At 41.6% G+C, this 16,976-nt stretch overlaps 2 protein-coding genes across 8 annotated transcripts in view; one reads left to right on the top strand and one right to left on the bottom strand.

Annotated features, from left to right (window-relative positions):
- Nucleotides 1-4,526, bottom strand: part of AAGAB (alpha and gamma adaptin binding protein) — a 64,408-nt gene extending 59,882 nt beyond the window's left edge. The window contains exon 1 of the mRNA XM_060621040.3: nt 4,422-4,526. The gene's annotated coding sequence lies outside the window, so the exon portion shown is untranslated. The remainder of the gene's footprint in view (nt 1-4,421) is intronic.
- IQCH (IQ motif containing H) overlaps nt 1-16,976 on the top strand; it is a 213,408-nt gene that overhangs the window by 4,743 nt on the left and 191,689 nt on the right. For 6 of the 7 annotated variants that reach the window (XM_078448763.2, XM_078448761.2, XM_078448760.2 and 3 more), the window contains exons 2-3: nt 5,268-5,390; nt 6,586-6,680. The exons of the other annotated variant lie outside the window; for it this stretch is intronic. In XM_078448763.2, the coding sequence (XP_078304889.2) occupies nt 5,268-5,390; nt 6,586-6,680 (218 nt within the window). The remainder of the gene's footprint in view (nt 1-5,267; nt 5,391-6,585; nt 6,681-16,976) is intronic. 7 annotated transcript variants of the gene reach the window in all.

Genomic DNA, 16,976 nt, shown 5'->3' with positions numbered 1-16,976 from the left:
GATCGTGACCTGGCTGAAGTCGGACGCTTAACCGACTGCGCCACCCAGGCGCCCCTCATTCTGTGTCTTTTTAAGATTAGCCTGATTTTACTGGAAGAAAAGGAAAAATTAATTTCAGCCTGTCTTTTTAACCAGGACTACTCCATTCTTAAACTTTTTTTTTTTTAATGTTTATTTTTGAGAGAGAGAGAGAGAGAGAGAACAAGCAGAGGAGAGGCAGAGAGAGGGGGAAACACAGAATCTGAAGCAGGCTCCAGGCTCTGAGCTGTCAGCACAGAGCCCGATGCGGGGCTCGAATGCACCAACTGCAAGATCCTGACCTGAGCCAAAGTTGGATGCTTAACCGACTGAGCCACCCAGGCACCCCTGGGACTTCTCCATTCTTTTTTTTTTTTTTTTTTTTTTTAATTTTTTTTTAACGTTTATTTATTTTTGAGACAGAGAGAGAGACAGAGCATGAACGGGGGAGGAGCAAAGAGAGAGGGAGACACAGAATCGGAAGCAAGCTCCAGGCTCCGAGCCATCAGCCCAGAGCCTGACGCGGGGCTTGAACTCACGGACTGTGAGATCGCGAGATCGTGACCTGAGCTGAAGTCGGACACTTAACCGACTGAGCCACCCAGGCGCCCCAAGGGACTTCTCCATTCTTAACTAAAACTTTATGGGTGATGCTATAGGGCAAATAAGTTATGTCTTGTTTCCCTGTTACAGATGGATTTTTGGGATATCCCATTTTACCCAGCACAGGATTGGGTCCATTGATCCTGGATGACTGGATAATGATCTAGTCATTAATTCAGTCTCCAATAATGTATGTTCTTTTCAAAAATGAAGCAAGCTGGGGGAGCCTGGGTGGCTCAGTCGGTTGAGCGTCCGACTTCAGCTCAGGTCACGATCTCACGGTTCGTGAGTTCGAGCCCCGCATCAGGCTCTGGGCTGATGGCTCAGAGCCTGGAGCCTGCTTCCAATTCTGTGTCTCCCTCTCTCTCTGCCCCTCCCCCATTCATGCTCTGTCTCTCTCTGTCTCAAAAATAAATAAACATTAAAAAAAATTAAAAAAAAAATGAAGCGAGCTGGACTAACATGTACTATTATCTGGAAAATACAATAGATGATGCAAACTAATAATAAAATATTTTGATAAAATATCTAAAATACTTGAGAAAAAAATCTTTAAATACGCATAATCAATGTTCTAGTTATAAGCTCTTTTTGTGTGACTTATTATGAAAACACAAGCCTTATATGTTTGGATTTCTCAGGACAGTTCTGATTGTGAATATTCTGTCCCCTTGTCGGATCATGTACCAAAACCACAACCCACATTCTTACTTTTGGTTCAGGACATAGGGTTACCATCTCCACACAGAGCTCTACGAGGCAGCCTGTAATTAACTACTTCTTGCACTTTTAAGTCTCTAATTCAGGCTTTTTACAGTGTCAGCTGCATCTTTCCTCAACTGATCAGAACAGTGAGGCTGAAACTGTAGTAATAATCATCATCATTATAATTAAGAGAGTTGTCAACCTTACTGACAGCTTCACACTGTACTGAGAGCTTTAGATTATCTCAAGCCCTAGTGACAACTCTATTAGGCAGGTATCATGTTTAGCACCAGTTGACAGAAGAAGAAACTGAAGTACGAAGAGCTAAAGTAACTTGCCCAAGGGGATAGATCCCACGCGCGTTGATCCTGAAACAGGTTACGGCAGGTTCGTGAAACAGTCTTGGAGAAGTGGGGTGCTGAGTCCGGGAGGCCTCCTGCATGCTTTCTTTTATTAATAACTCTTGCAAGCTTTGTTTTTATACTTTACTAATGATCATCTGATGTCTTTTTAAAACATCTTTATAAATGTTTTCTTGACTCGGGGCACCTGGGTTGCTCAGTCAGCTGAGCATCCGACTCTTGATTTTGGCTCCGGTCATGATCTCAGGGTCATGGGATTGAGCCCCCACATTGGACTCCATGCGGAACATGGACCCTGCTTGAGGTTTTCTCTCTCTCCCTTCTGTCCCTCCCCTGCTCACGCTCCCTCTTTCAACAAACAAACAAACAAACAAAAACACCAACCTTGGAAATACTGGAACTAATTGATATCATCACTGTCTTTCTTATCACCTGGTTTGCCAGGAACAAACAACATAAAATGAAGGGACAAGTGGGCAAGCATGATGAGAATGACTCAGCCAAACCCTATGTTTAGCAGAGATACATAAAATGCAGTTATGGAACTGCTTTTGACAACATGGAATCCAGTTGTGTGGCCAGATTTCTAAATGCTAGAGCGAATCTTCACTGCATTACATCTCTCAAGGGCTTCTTATTAAGCAGCTCTGTCCCCAAACTGTCAAAATAATAATCTTCCTCCTTCTGTGAGTTCGAGCCCTGCGTCAGGCTCTGTGCTGACAGCTCAGAGCCTGGAGCCTGCTTCAGATTCTGGGTCCCCCTCTTTCTGTCCTTCCCCTGCTCACACTCTGTCTCTAAGTGACAAATAAAACGTTAAAAAAAATTTTAGAAGAAAAAAAACTTCCTCCTAGTAGGAAATATACGGAAAGCAATGCATTTGATGACCACAGAAATGATGGGGGACACGTAAAATTTCAATATGGTAGATTGGATCCATTTGAAGAAAGAACAGAGATTTAGAACATAATTTTTTTCTTCCTACCCAAGTCTGGTTGACACATTTCCTACAATATTTGTCTCTATTGCAACTACTATACAAACAGATGTGTGGTTATTGAAAGGGGAGAAAAAAAATATCTAGCAAGAAAATTAAAAAAAAAAAAAAAACTCTTGAGGAAGATGAAGAGAGCAATTCAAATCAAGGAACATTTACTACATGCCAGTTACGTCAAGGAACTTCACTAGGTTTTACCATGCAGGAGCGGAGGATTAACATTTGTTCAGGGCCGTCCTATGTGGCTGGCCGTGCACAAAGCACTCTACATGCTTTAACTCATTTTATTCTTGCCACTCTTCCAACAGGTAGCCAATGATCCCCATTTTATAGATGAAAGCATCAAGGCTCTCAAAAACTATGTAAATTTGTCCAGCTCAGGAAAGGAGGAAATAGGATTCTGGTTTCTATCTGCCTGCTTCCAAAACCTACATTCATTCAATTTCACACACATTGCCTTAGTTTTATTCCACAGTTCTATGAAGCAGAGTAATTCTTTTTTTTTTTCCCCCTTGGTAAAGAAACCAGGGGAAATGTGATGGTGTGCATGGACGTCACGTGACTGGTGATGGAGCAAGGAATTATGTTCACTTGCCCTTACTATGTACTAGAGCCGTTACATATTATCGCATGACTCTGGAAAGAAGTGTAACTGTCCACACAGGGGAGACTGAAACAGACAAACAAACAAAAGAGCCCTTTGGTTCCATGATAAATAACCCAGGGCAGTTTCATTCCCCACCAGCTTCAAAAGACATTACAGAATGATATGTGAAGCTACAAATAATACTACAAACACTAGAGCTACAAGAAGGAAATTCAGGGCATTCAAAGGATGAACCAAGAAATGCGGGCCTGGACGCGAGGCTCGCCCTTGAGCTGCTTCTTTGTACTTTCCAAATGCCTTTAGACAATCGACGGTAAACCAGCTTGCAGCCGTAATTTGGACAAAACAATTGAAAGAAGTACACCGTCATCCTTAGTGCCTACGAGCAAACGGTAGGTGTGTTCTGATTTCAATCTGTGAGCCCTCAAGGCTTTCCATGACAATTTGTGCAGAGTACAAATGACCAGATGTGTCTACCAGACTGTGATGCCCATCAGTGAAAAGATGCAAATGCTGATCTTTTGAGTCCTTGGCTCCATGGGAATATTCCAAAGTAATCGATACCACAGGCTGGGATCACCCTGTATGTCCAGTTAGACTACCAGAGAAAAGGTAAGGGCTGCAAAATGCCTTCAGCAACCCAGTCTGCAGATTGTTATTGGTGTCACTATTGCTGAAACAGGTGTTGGGTTCATAAATTTGCATAACAAAATGCTTTTCTTGTGGCAGCAGCCCACACGATAATTAGTGCCATCTGTATTTATGTATTGAAGTTTGGTTTCTAATACGAATTCGGAGAACCTGGGGATGCCTAATCTCACAGCACCCATTTTATCGCGAGGGTGGCGGACCTCAGAGAGGTGTTCATCGTTTCCGAGGAAAATACAGATTGAAGGAGAACGTTGAAGTGGTAACGTATGCCACTTTTTCTTCACGGATCATTTTCAATTCTGACTACGTAAGACAGAGTCAAGGCCACACGCCGAAAGAGCCGCTTCTGCAGAGCAGTAAACGGGGAAGATCCAGCCAGAACGGAAAACCAGCGGGCCCTGTTGACCTATTTACAATTCCCTTTTGAAAAGCTCTACTTTCACTAAAACCTCTCTTTGCCAGAACTTTTCTGTTTTCTTACCTCTTGGCCAATTAGTAGGAATCCGAGTTTGGTGCAAATTTCATATGAGTCGTGAACTCAACTGTTTTGCCAGGTGAGAAGCAGAAGCCATTCGAGTGGTAGTTTTACCCTTGGGTTTGTTTCTAATGGGGGAAGGAAAAATAGAACATTGTATGGAAGCTTAGTTTTTTTTAAATCTGAAAGACAACAGTGAAACATTCTAATAAAGACTATCTTAGAACCATCAAGACCGCTCTTTCCAAGGAACATCATAAAATCTCCCTGATTATCCCCAGCAATTCAAGAAAATTGAAAATCTTTAAAAATAAATAATTTTATTTAAAAGAAATCTTTAAAGTAAATAACTGCAGGGGCGTGTGGGTGGCTCAGTCAGTTCAGCTTCCGACTTCAGCTCAGGTCATGGTCTCGCGGTTCATGAGTTCGAGCCTGGTGTCGGGCTCTGTGCTGACAACTCAGAACCTGGAGCCTGCTTCCGATTCGGTGTCTCCCTGTCTCTCTGCCCCTCCCCTGCTCACGCTGTGTCTCTCTCTTTCTCAAAAATAAACATTAAAACTTTTTTAATAATAAAATAAATAATTGGGGGTACCTGGGTGGCTCAGTTGGTTAAGTGTCCGACTTTGGCTCAGGTCATGATCTCATGGTTCGTGAGTTCAAGCCCCACATCGGGCTCTCTGCTGTCAGCACGGAGCCTGCTTCAGATCTGCTGTCTCCGTCTGTCTCTGCCCCTCCCCTGCTCGCGCACATGTGTGCTCACTCTCTCTCAAAAATAAACATTTAAAAAAAATGAATGTTTTAGGTGAACTCTGTATGTATTCTCTCAATATTTTATATTATTTAAACCTATAGGTCCATGAAGACCTTTATCAGTTAAAGGAGAAATTAACAAATTTCCCGCTTGAGGAAAAGGGAGAGACTCTAGACATTCGGAATCTTGAAACCGCAATCAAAAGGACTGAAATGGGGTTAAAAGTAAGTAGAGCTTTAGATATTAAATAAAGCGCTGGAAGGAGATTCCTCTAGGAGAAAAGAACTGTGGTTCTCACAGGACCCTGTGTAATTCTGTAACAGAGGTGGATTTAGACTGGTCATCAGCTTTCTTATTCTGTTCCTGTCATTAAAATGATGATTAACTGATTGTGAAATGTGCCAGGATGCAAATCAAAGTAGTTAAAGTGTTGGGAATGTAAGATCATGCAGTGACAATCCCTAACACGTGATTTGATAAAAAGAATTAAGAATTTTAAAAATAACTATTAGTCGTCCAACAACATGCCAGACAAAAAAGAATTCATACCGATGCCTGCAGAGAGTTTCTATCAGATTCACTGAGATTCTAAAGAACAAGAGTGTATTTTTCCCTGCTAGCTTAAGTATTTTGAGATTAGTCATTTTTGTGATATTGTAAGCCAGTCGGTAAAACTAAAGAGATGTACCACTGTTGGAACAGAAATACAGTACATTGGGACTTCATCATTATACATGGGTTGAAGGGCAGAGGAGAACCCAAGTTTCAGACCAGGATAATAATCATTGATAAAACAAAAATCTCTTAGCACATGCGCCCAAATAAGGACCATCTCCATCTTTGAGACCTCTAACTGTCATTGTCCCTGCTCTGGTCTCAGCCTTTCACTCTAACGAGCTGTCAGCTTCACAGCTCAGCTCCAGAGGCTGTGGGAGATGTGGTGTGTTTTTGTTGCCTCATCAAACTGGCACACCATTGTCCTATATGACCTGATGGTGACAGGGCTGTACCCAGCTGGAGTTTTCGGGTTGGCCATTTTAAATGATCTGTAACCTAAGGGCCAAATTCTTTCTTCAGCTGCTGGCTTGAAGTCCCTATAAGGGAAAGATTACTCGGTGTCTGTCTTGCCTCGTAAGCTTACCTGGCTTAGCGATTTACTGGCTATCGTGCATGGTTTAATTTGTGAAGAGCACTACAGGTCACTCAGGCTTTGAGTCTCAATTGTTTATTATGCTTTTTGGGACAGTTAAAGTCATTTAGCCCTGAGATGCCCAATGATACCTTAGGCATGTAATAAACACATAGCGTGTTGTGTCTTTTGGCTTAATCACACAATTCAGAGTGTTACCCTAATGAAGTAAATTAGCTGAGTATCTTAAGTCCAGTCTCATAGCCTAAACTTTCACTTTTCTGTAACAGATTCACATCGAGAAGTATTTAAATGTTGTAAACCATCATGTGTTAACGACTCCTATTAATGATGATAATTTATATTCTCCTCATGCTTCCAGATGGTAAGTAAAATACCCATTGGCGGGGGGGACAAAATAAGTACAATTTAAAAAAAATCTTTCGGGGCACCTGGGTGGCTCAGTCGGTTAAGCGTCCGACTTCGGCTCAGGTCATGATTTCGCGGTCCGTGAGTTCGAGCCCCGCGTCGGGCTCTGTGCTGACAGCTCAGAGCCTGGAGCCCGTTTCAGATTCTGTGTCTCCCTCTCTCTCTGCCCCTCCCCTGTTCACGCTCTGTCTCTCTCTGTCTCAAAAATAAATAAACGTTAAAAAAAAAAAAAATTAAAAAAAAAAAACAAACTTTCCCACTCAGGTCAGGTGACCATAAAGACAAAATCTTCTTGGCTTTGTTCATATCCATTCTACTTTCAATAGTTTTGCGTAAGAAGTTAATGGCAGAATTTGGGCTTGGTTTATTCTGCGTGACTTTTATTACCTTCTAATGCTTAACACCATGACAATTGTTTCAGGGTCCTAGTTTTGGCTGTTTTCTTTAGTAAAAGGTATCCAAAATTCAACTCCTAAAGGAGGTATTTTAATGCAAGTCTGTTTTTACACTATTAAGGTCACATTGCACTTTCTTCACAGTTTTTAGCATGTAATAGGTACTTTATTGTAAAGGTGATTTTGGTATCCAGGGTAAATAAAACAAAAATAATGAAACTTGCTTGAAATATTCATAATGTAATACATCCTAAGAGATGATTTATTAAAATTAGACTTGAGTTAAATTGCCTTGCCTCACTTTGGACCCTCTTACAGGTAGGGCTCCTGAATTTGAGTGTATATAGAAGAAGGTTTTGTGCTAAGCTTAAAAACCTTGTGGCCCTATTTGCATCGTAAACACGTACCAAGCATCGTAGGGTCCAGTTTCAGAAATACAGTACAACGTTGGATCACAAGTAACTTGTTCTATGAGTGTTCCACAAGACAAGCAAACATTTCTAATAAATTTTAACTTGATAAATGAGTGATGGCTTGCAATACGAGTGGTATGTGACGCCGAATGTCACATGATCGCAACTGACCTTATGGTTCTTCTCTCTCTCTCTCTCTCTCTCTCTCTGTGGGACTGTGGGTGATCGTCTCCCATGCTCGGATGCTTGGTCTCACACTGCAGTGTTTGGCAGAAATCAGTGATTTTTCAGAACACTTGAAGGCGCCCACAACAGGCACTAGTGTATTTTTTTGTCACTTCAAAGCACCTATGGACAGTCCTTTGCTTTTCCATACAAGAGTAAGCTTAGAAATGCTTTGCTTCATTCTAGGTCAGGCTGCCTGCAGATATAAACCCTTTCATCTGCTGCCTTATTGCCAGTTACATTAAATACAGTATCAGACAGGAGTTTATTAATACTATACTGTAGTCAACATCCATGTGAGCATATACAATGGCCCCTTGCAGAAAAAGGTTGGAAAGAAAGGCGGTAAGAAGGAGATGATTACAGTGGAAGTTAAGAAGGAAATCATTGAGAAATACGAATAAGATATGTGAGTGGCCGAAACTGCAAGATTTTATGAGAAGTCTACGTCTTCATCCTGTCTGCAAAGGAAGAGGAGAAAAAGGCCGAGGAACCCCTCACTTCAAATGAGATTAGGGAGATGTGTAAAATGTGGGAAACAGTGCAGTTTTGTGAAAAGCACCACCTGAATAAGGCTATTAATGCGAGCAATGAATCTGTTTAATGACAATGCAATGTCACATTTCCACAAAATCCTCAAAAAGAGGCAAAAGCAAGGGTCATTGGATAGGTTCCTTGTTAATGTTGCGTGCGCGCACACACACACACACACACACACACACACACACACACAAGATTCCATTGAGTCAATAGATAGCAGTGATTCCATTAGTGATAGTGAAAGTTGTCCTACACAATAACTCTCCTCTCTCGTCTCCCTCATACCAGCCACGAAGGTTTCCAAAGGTAAGCGCAGGTTAATTTGTTTATTTTTCTTTATATTTTGTGTTTTCTTTATTATTTTGTATTATATTAGGGTATTGTAAACATTTTTATATGAATAGTTTTGTGGGTTTTAAAATATTTATTTTAGAAAGAGAGAATGAGGAGAGGGGCAGAGACAGAAAGAGAGAGAGAGACAGAACCCAAAGCAGGCTACAGGCTCTAAGCCGTCAGCACAGAGTCCAATGTGGGACTCAAACTGAGAGATCATGACCTGAACCGAAGTCACATGCTTAACTGACTGAGCCACTCAGGTGCCCCTTTATGAATATTTTTGGGTTGTGGAACGAATCATCCAAGTTTCCATGGTTCTTTATGGGGAAATTCGCTTTGATATATAAGTGCTTTGGATTACAAGCATGTTTCCGGAACACATTATACTCGCAAACCAAGGTTTCACTGTAGTTCACAAGGAAACGTGGAAATCTACAGACGTAACCAAGTTCCAGCATTCAGTAGTGGGGAGCAGAGCTTTGGGGTACCACTGTATCAGTCTCCCTTTCCTGCACATGGAATGCCACAGGCATCCATCATTCCTTGTAGACGCAACTGTCCCTCATCTGTCTAGTTTTTAGTCATTTTATTGCTTTGATTTTTAAATTAGGGAATAAAAAAATGACTTGAAAATAGGTTTATATAAATCTTCTAAAACAAGGAATCTGTAAGGAAGGAACATAATAGAAGGGGTTCCTGGAGAAGAAAATATTGGAGGTCAGTTTCCCAACTTATATTGACGCTTAGTTGGAAATCAAAGGAGCCCTACAAGGTCAAGTGGGAGGCCTTTGTAGATGGCAGCCAACAGACAGCAGGCTGTGGCCAAAGATTATGCATACAGACATCAAGTAAGAAAGCCTCATAATGGAGGGGGTGGGGAGTAAACAGGAAAAGAGGTCTGTCACCAACTCCAATGAAGTTCTCCCATCCTGTATCCAGCTTTCTCTTGGTTCTTCTGTCCTGACAAAGAACAGAGAGTCTGGGCTATATGCAAGTTAAGATGGCTGAAAAGAGCAAACTGTGTAGCAATTATACCCACAGAGAATCAAGCAGAAACATTTGGGCAGAGACCTTTCTTCTACAGTTCTTCTCCCTTGCCAAGGAGTGTCCTTGCCCCTTACTAGGGTCTGGAAGAGGGAAGGAAGCCTTCACCCTTAATTGGGGCATGGAGTTGGCTCCCAGAAGTAGTCCTTGGATCCTTTCTCTCCTATTCAATACAATAATATAATCACTGGCCCTCCTGGCAGGAAGATGGGAGCCTGGCAATTTTGTATGAGCCTCGCAAGCCTGGGGGAGTATATCCATCGTAGCTGTGGCGCTGAAGTAGCGTGCAATTTGAAAATGAAATGCAAGGAACCAGGTCAAAAACTGGAGAAAAATCCAGATTGGCTCTTTAAAGTAAGCAGGCCTGGGGCAGGTCCTGGGAGTCCAAGTGTGAGTCACAGGGAGTGGCTCAGGGAGGAAAAGAAGTAGCAACGGTAGACGGAAATGGAAAACAGGAGACCCCGGGCAGTCAGGAACTGTTGCCTATGACGGGAGTGTTCCCTGGTAGATAGTCACACCAGATTCTGCACTTGCAGGCGTGTCCCCCGAGACCATCGTGAATAGATGTGGCTTCAGAGTTCATATCCTGCTAGGAGTTTTCTATGCAAAGCAGTTTGTAGAACCCAGGATTCCTTCAGGTGCTCACGCCCGGGGGGGGAGTGGGACTGGCCAATTCACTCCGTTTTTCTTCTGAGGTTCCATGACAAAGTTCTTGTAACACCCAAGTAAGAAGGTGTTTTTTCATGATGGATGGCATGACTCACTGAGAGACAGGTTACTTATCTCAACACTGATCAGGAGGTCAGAGAAGAAGACAGTTTATTACAGTTTCGAGCTGGAACAAGCTGAACCTGGCCTTTTATCCCCCATGACCATCAGTTTAAAAATTCGGGCATGCATCTATAATATGTATTTATTTATAAATTGTATACTTATCATATGGCGTGAATACACTATAAAATACACCGACAAATATTTAAATGAGACAAAGATTAAACAGTTTAAAATACTTTACTATATTAACAGTACAAAACTTCTTTTGCTAAAAAAGGCTACTAATTAGAATATTCTGGTTGTTTTATCTTGTTAATCACGATGGCTTTATACTGGCTGTAGCTAATAACCCGAAACATATTCTATGCTTAGTGGAGATTCATCAGAGATGCTGGTTGAATGGAAGTCCGTATTTCAGTTAGTCTTCTGGATAACTTTTAAGTTTTCGGGCGGGGGGGGGGGGGGGGGGATGGATTTGGCTGACTTGTCATAAATTTGATTGGTTTACCATCATTTGCACTCTCTAGCGTGGCTGAAGAAAAGCTCACCCCACGAGTACGTGTCGATTCTGGCATTTTCTTATTTTTCACTGATGCTCCTTATCATTATCTTCAAGATACAGGGTGGTTTTTTTTGCAGGAATCTTTTTAAGACACTGGTCCATTTTTTCAGGCTTGAGTGAAAACTACGTAATAGAACCCATAAACCCATTTCATGAGTAAACTACAGTGTATTCTAACGCTGTGAAAAAATGTGTACCAGTGCAGACCCCGCCGTTCGTGCCTTTGTGGTTTGGAGTCCCCGCTCCCAGAAGGCCTCCAGAACCACAGGTGACATGACCACATGAGGGATCCAGGGACAAGCTGAATATTAAATAGCAGCACACAGTAATTTCTTATTTTCTATATTTCTTATTTGATGTAAAAAAAAAAAAGTTCTTATGTTCTCATCACACAACCAATGGCATTATTTTATGGATTGCCTGGGATGTGGACATCCTGTGTGAGAGGCCACAGGACTAGAATGATGGTTCTTAAACTTTGGTTTCACTGGCTCCCAGATGGTCCTGGAATTTGCATTTTAACAAACACCCTTGGCATCCCGAATGCAGATTAATTTGTGCTTGGAATCCCAGGACAAGCATAGCTCCCTGGAATCAGTATTCCTTGGCCACTGAGAGGGCCTGCCTCTATCTGGTCAAGGGCCTAGTCCTGGAAATTCAGCTACCCCATTGCTCTGGAGGGTTGGAGTAAGCCTCTTGCACTAGGAATGAGCCCAGCGTGGCACCTGGGAGTCATGCTGGTAGGACTGTCACTGTTCACTTAAACTGTGAGTCTGGTGGAGTGTCAGAGGCCAGGAGTCCAGACCAGCAACTCCTTCTGAAAGGGGTGCCATTTAATCAGAACTGTGCATCTCTGTTGCTCCTTGGACGGCAAGCACGGTTGCTATGAGTAACTGGGAATCAACATTGTTCCGATATTTGGGGCTTCATGTTAACTATGGAAACCAAGGAAACTGGGAGAGTTTATTCCAAATGACTATTGTCCCTGGACATACCTTAAAAATGACTTAGAACAGACCAGATACAATAGCCATCATCTTCATTTTCATTATCAGTGTGGATTTCATCTTGTCACAATTTTCCTAACACTTGACAGTTTGCAGAGGACTTTGTTTTACCCCATGAGGCAGATATTTACCCTTTCCTTTTAAAAATGTGCATGCTGAGGATCACAGCCATCCCAGGTCACATTGGTCGTTGATGGTGAGGCCCAGACTTGAGTCTGGTCACATGTGTGCAATGGAGCATTCTCCCACGCCGTGGCTTCCTGGAAACCAAGAAGCCTAATTTTCACAAAAGATGGTTTACATTTTAGCAAGAAGGGAAAATCTGGTCATTGTGTCCGGTAGAAACAAAAACCGGTAGGGACACAGAGTGCTAACAATGGGTGCCCCCCAAATGCAAGATTTTCTTAGCAGTCATTCAGAAAACAATGATGAGGACATTATCCAAAGTGGCATATTTTCTCCAAAGAGCTAAAAAAAGCTTCTGTATTGTTTTCCGAATATGTTTCACCACTGTCCCCACTTTGGCCGTGATTCGTCTGTGTCAAAGTGTGGTTCTTCCTCTCACATGATTGGCTTTCGTGGATTTTATTGCTCGTAATATCTGCTCACACTGCTCTTAACGACCTCGCTTTGCTCATTGACACTGGGAGGTTGACTACCATCTGTACCAACACTCTCAGAACCGCACAGAGATCTTCATTTTATATTCTGTTGTGCCAGTGTTTGAGAAGGGGAGACAAGAACAAAGCAAATAGATGATGGTGAGAAGCAGTGAGAGAGAAAGAAGAGGTTTGCATTACACGGCCAGCGTACATTAGAAGGTAGATTTCCCTCAGTAAATGAAGCATCCTGGAGCCCATCCATTCTGGGTTGTTACACGGCAGTACACAAATCCCACTTGTATAGACTAGGACTACATCCTGGTCATACAGAGGTGAAGCACAGGGAGCAAGATGGTAACACTTGGTAATCTACATGAAAGGTATTTGGATGCTAACTGCTCTTTCCATTTCTCTGTGGGTCAAACATTTTTTTAAACGGGCAGCTGGGTGGCTCAGCCAGTTGAGCATCCAACTTCAGCTCAGGTCATGATCTCACGGTTCGTGGGTTCGAGCCCCATATCTGGCTCTGTGCTGGAGACAGCTCAGAGCCCGGAGCCTGCTTCGGATTCTGTGTCTCCCTGTCTCTCTCTGCCCCTCTCCTGCTTGTGCGCTCTGTCTCTCAAAAATAAATTTAAAAACTTAAAAAAAATTTTTAGTAAAAAATAAATTTTTTTAAAAAGCATCAGAAAATGAAAAAATAACAAACCAGAAAAACGTTTGCAACAGCCATGACACAAAAATTGCTAACATTCTTTTTAAAAATTTTTAAAAAGTATTCATGCCAATACAAAAAAAAAAAAAAGTTGACAGAGGACAACAAACTACTCACAGAGATAGAAATGCAAATAACCAGTAAACGTGAAAAATGTTCAATCTCACTGGTAAGCCAGAGAAATGCAAATTAAACAATATATTACTGTTTTTTCCTTACAAATTAGCACAACAAATCATTTAAACCATTCTAATAATCAGTGCTGATGAGGTAGCAGTAGGACGGGCATACTTTTGTTTTACCACTAAAGGTGTAAGTTGGCACGAAGTTCTAAAAGGCAGCTTCTCAACATGTGCGAGAAGCTTTTTAATTCATTTTTTTTAATTTAGTGGTTGTACTTCTAGGAATTTGTCCTAGGAAATGAAAAGAGAGAGACATGAATCTGTGTATGTTTGTTAATTTCAGTGTTCTATTTAATACCAATAAATGTGGAAATAACCTTAAATGTTAATAGTAAAAGCATGATTAAATCTATAACACATCTGGGGCTCCCAGGTGGCTCAATTTGTTAAGTGACCGACTTTGGCTCAGGTCATGATCTCACAGTTCGTGGGTTCGAGCCCCATATCAGCCTCTGTGCTGGAGACAGCTCAGAGCCTGGAGCCTGCTTTGGATTCTGTGTCTCCCTGTCTCTCGCTGCCCCTCCCCCGCTCCCACTCTGTGTCTGTCTCTCAAAAATAAATGGACATTAAGTTTTTTTAAAAAAATCGATAACACATCTATGTGTGTATTACATAGCTATTAAAACTGATATTATCCAAGAAATTTAATGACATGGAAAAATTCTCACAGTATATGTTGAGGAGGAAGAAAGCAGGATGCAAAATTATATCTCAATTCAAATTCACTTCTAAATACATAATAAACAGAGGTAAAAAGATAAGAAATACACAAATAGAGGGGCACCTGGGTGGCTCAGGCAGTTAAGCGTCAGACCCTTGGTTTTGATTCGGGTCCTGATCTCACGATTTTTGGATTTGAGCCCCACATTGGTCTCTGTGCTGACAGTGTGGAGCCTGCTTGGGATTCTCTTCTCTCCCTCTCTCTGCACCTTCCCTACTCACCGGTTCTCTCTCTCTCAAAATAAACATTAAAAAATATTTTTTTAAGGAAATCCATGAAGAGAGTTTCACTTCTAAGAAGATGGTGTAGACATACTTCTCCCTATTCCTTCTGATAAATACAGCTAAAAATCCTAGACGTTATCTATAAAACAAGTTTATGAAGACTTAGAAAGAAATCAGACCAGTTAGGGGGCCCTGGGACCCAAGGAAGGACATATGGTGAGGCCCCTGGATTTTCTTCCTGCTTTACGTATCCTGTTATCCAACCTGTATCATTTTCCTTCTCTCTGAAGAGCTTCTGGTGACATTTCTTGCAAGACTCTGGTGACGAATTCCCTTAGTGTTCATCTATCTGAGGAGATCTTTATTTCCCCTTTGTTTTTGAAGGATAATTTTACTTAGATACAGAATTCCAGGTTGGTGTGTTTTATCTTTCCACACTTCAAATATTTCACTCTGCTTTCTTGCTTGCATGGCTTATGAAGGGACGTCTGATACAATTTATACCTCTCTTCTATAGGTTAAGTTGGGATTTTTTTTCTTTGTCTTCTTTCGAGATTTTCTGTTTGCTCTTAGTTTTTCATAGTTTGAATAGGATATGCCTAGGTATAGTTTTTCAGGATTTATCCTAGCTTGGTATTCTCTGAACTCTCTGGATCTGTGGTTTAGTGTCTGTCATTAATTTTGGAAAATTCTCAGCCACCATTACTCAAATATGTCTTCCGCTCCTTTCTTCTTTCTTTTTCTGATATTCTCATTATATATATGTATGTTACACCTTTTATAATCGTGTCCCAGTTCCTGGACATTCTGTTCTGTTTTGTTCAGTCCTTTTTCTCTTTCCATTTCAGTTTGGGTAACTTCTATTGACATTTTTTCAAGCTCATGGATTCTTTCTTTGGCTGTGTCCTATTAATAAACCCGTCAAAAGTATTCTCCATTTCTTATGGTGTTTTGATTTCTAGCATTTTCTTTATATTCTTTGAGTTTCAAGGTTTCTGCTTACATTAAACATCTGTTCTTGCATGCTGTCTATTTAGAGCCCTTAGCTTATTAATCACAGTGATTTTAAATTCCTGGTCTGATACTTCCAAAATCTGTTATATCTGATTCTGATGTTGGCTTTGTCTCTTCAAACCTTTTTTTTTTCTTGCCTTTTAGCATGCCTTGTCATGTTTTCTTTTTTTTTTTTTTGAAAGCTGGACATGATGTATAGGTAACAGGAAGTGAGGTAAATGAGTCTTTATCTGGCTACAAATTGTGCTGTATACTGTTTGCTGTAACTGTAGGTGTCTGAGGCTTCCATTTCTTCAATCGTCTTTGTTTTTGTCTCCCCTGGGGTCTTTGATTTTTCCTAGAAACTTCTTCCTAAATAGGCCTGAGCCCGAAGTCCTCTCATCTGTAATCCTCTGTAGATTTAAGTGTGTTGAGGGGAAGCATTCAATACTCCTTGATCAGGCCTCCGTCTTTCAGTGGGTCTGTGCCTCTGAACTGTTACCTTCACTACTTTTTCTTGGAATTTCCCCCTTTTAGGTGAGACAGGAAGACTGGAAGGGCCTGGAGTTAGCTACTTGCCCTTCCTCGGGTCAGATAATAATTTTCCTTGAGAGCTGGCCTTCATTACAGAGAACAGAACAAATAACAGAACTCTCTGGGAGTAGTTGGAAGTGGTTTCTTTTCCCTTCCCCCTGCCAGAAACAGGAGGTGATTTTTCTGTGTCTTCCGGTGGGAATACAGTGAGGCCCCTGAAGGTAGTCATGAAAGTTTTACCCCGCCCCCAAGCTTTGGCCCCACTGAGGCTTTTTGTTTTTGTTTTTTTAATTTTTTTTTTAACGTTTATTTATTTTTGAGAGTGACAGAGTGTAAGAGGGGGAGGGGCAGAGAGAGAGGGAGACACAGAATCCGAAGCAGGCTCCAGGCTCTGAGCTGTCAGCACAGAGCCCCACGTGGGGCTCGAACTCACGGGCCTGGCCCGTGAGATCGTGACCCGAGCTGAAGACAGACGACCAACTGACTGAGCCACCCAGGCGCTCCGGCCCCACTGAGTTTTTACAGCTCAAGTTAATACACATTGAGCCTCTGGCCATTTGTTAAGTGGAATTTAACTCTTCTTGCCAATACCAGCTCCAGCAGCAGGCTTCCATTCTGGAGCTTTAGCAGGGTCTGTCTGTCTCAGTCTCTCTCCAGTTTTCAAGGCAGTAGTTTTCCCTGTGATCTGGATTCTCTGACAGATCAAAAAAGAATTGCTTTTCAGTGTGTTGAGGTTCTTCTTATCACTCCCATCCTCACAATAACTTCCAAGCTCTTTACGCGTTGGAACAAAACCAAACGTCCATAAATTGCTTTCTAATGAAAATTTTACAAAAGTGGGCATCACAGTAGAGTCAAGAGATTGGGTCATTATGGTTGAGTTTAATTGATCCTAATTATGTTGACCAATTTAAAAAAGTGGAATCTACTTTCAAATGAAAAGTTTTAGTTTGTTATAGAGCATGTGCTCACGAGAGAGGGGGGTGGG

The sequence above is a fragment of the Panthera onca genome, chromosome B3, assembly GCF_046562875.1.
Source record: "Panthera onca isolate mPanOnc1 chromosome B3, mPanOnc1 haplotype 2, whole genome shotgun sequence".
Classification (NCBI taxonomy): Eukaryota; Metazoa; Chordata; class Mammalia; order Carnivora; family Felidae; genus Panthera; species Panthera onca.
The sequence above is the reverse complement of the archived record's forward strand: the minus strand, read 5'-3'. Positions and strand labels throughout refer to the sequence as shown.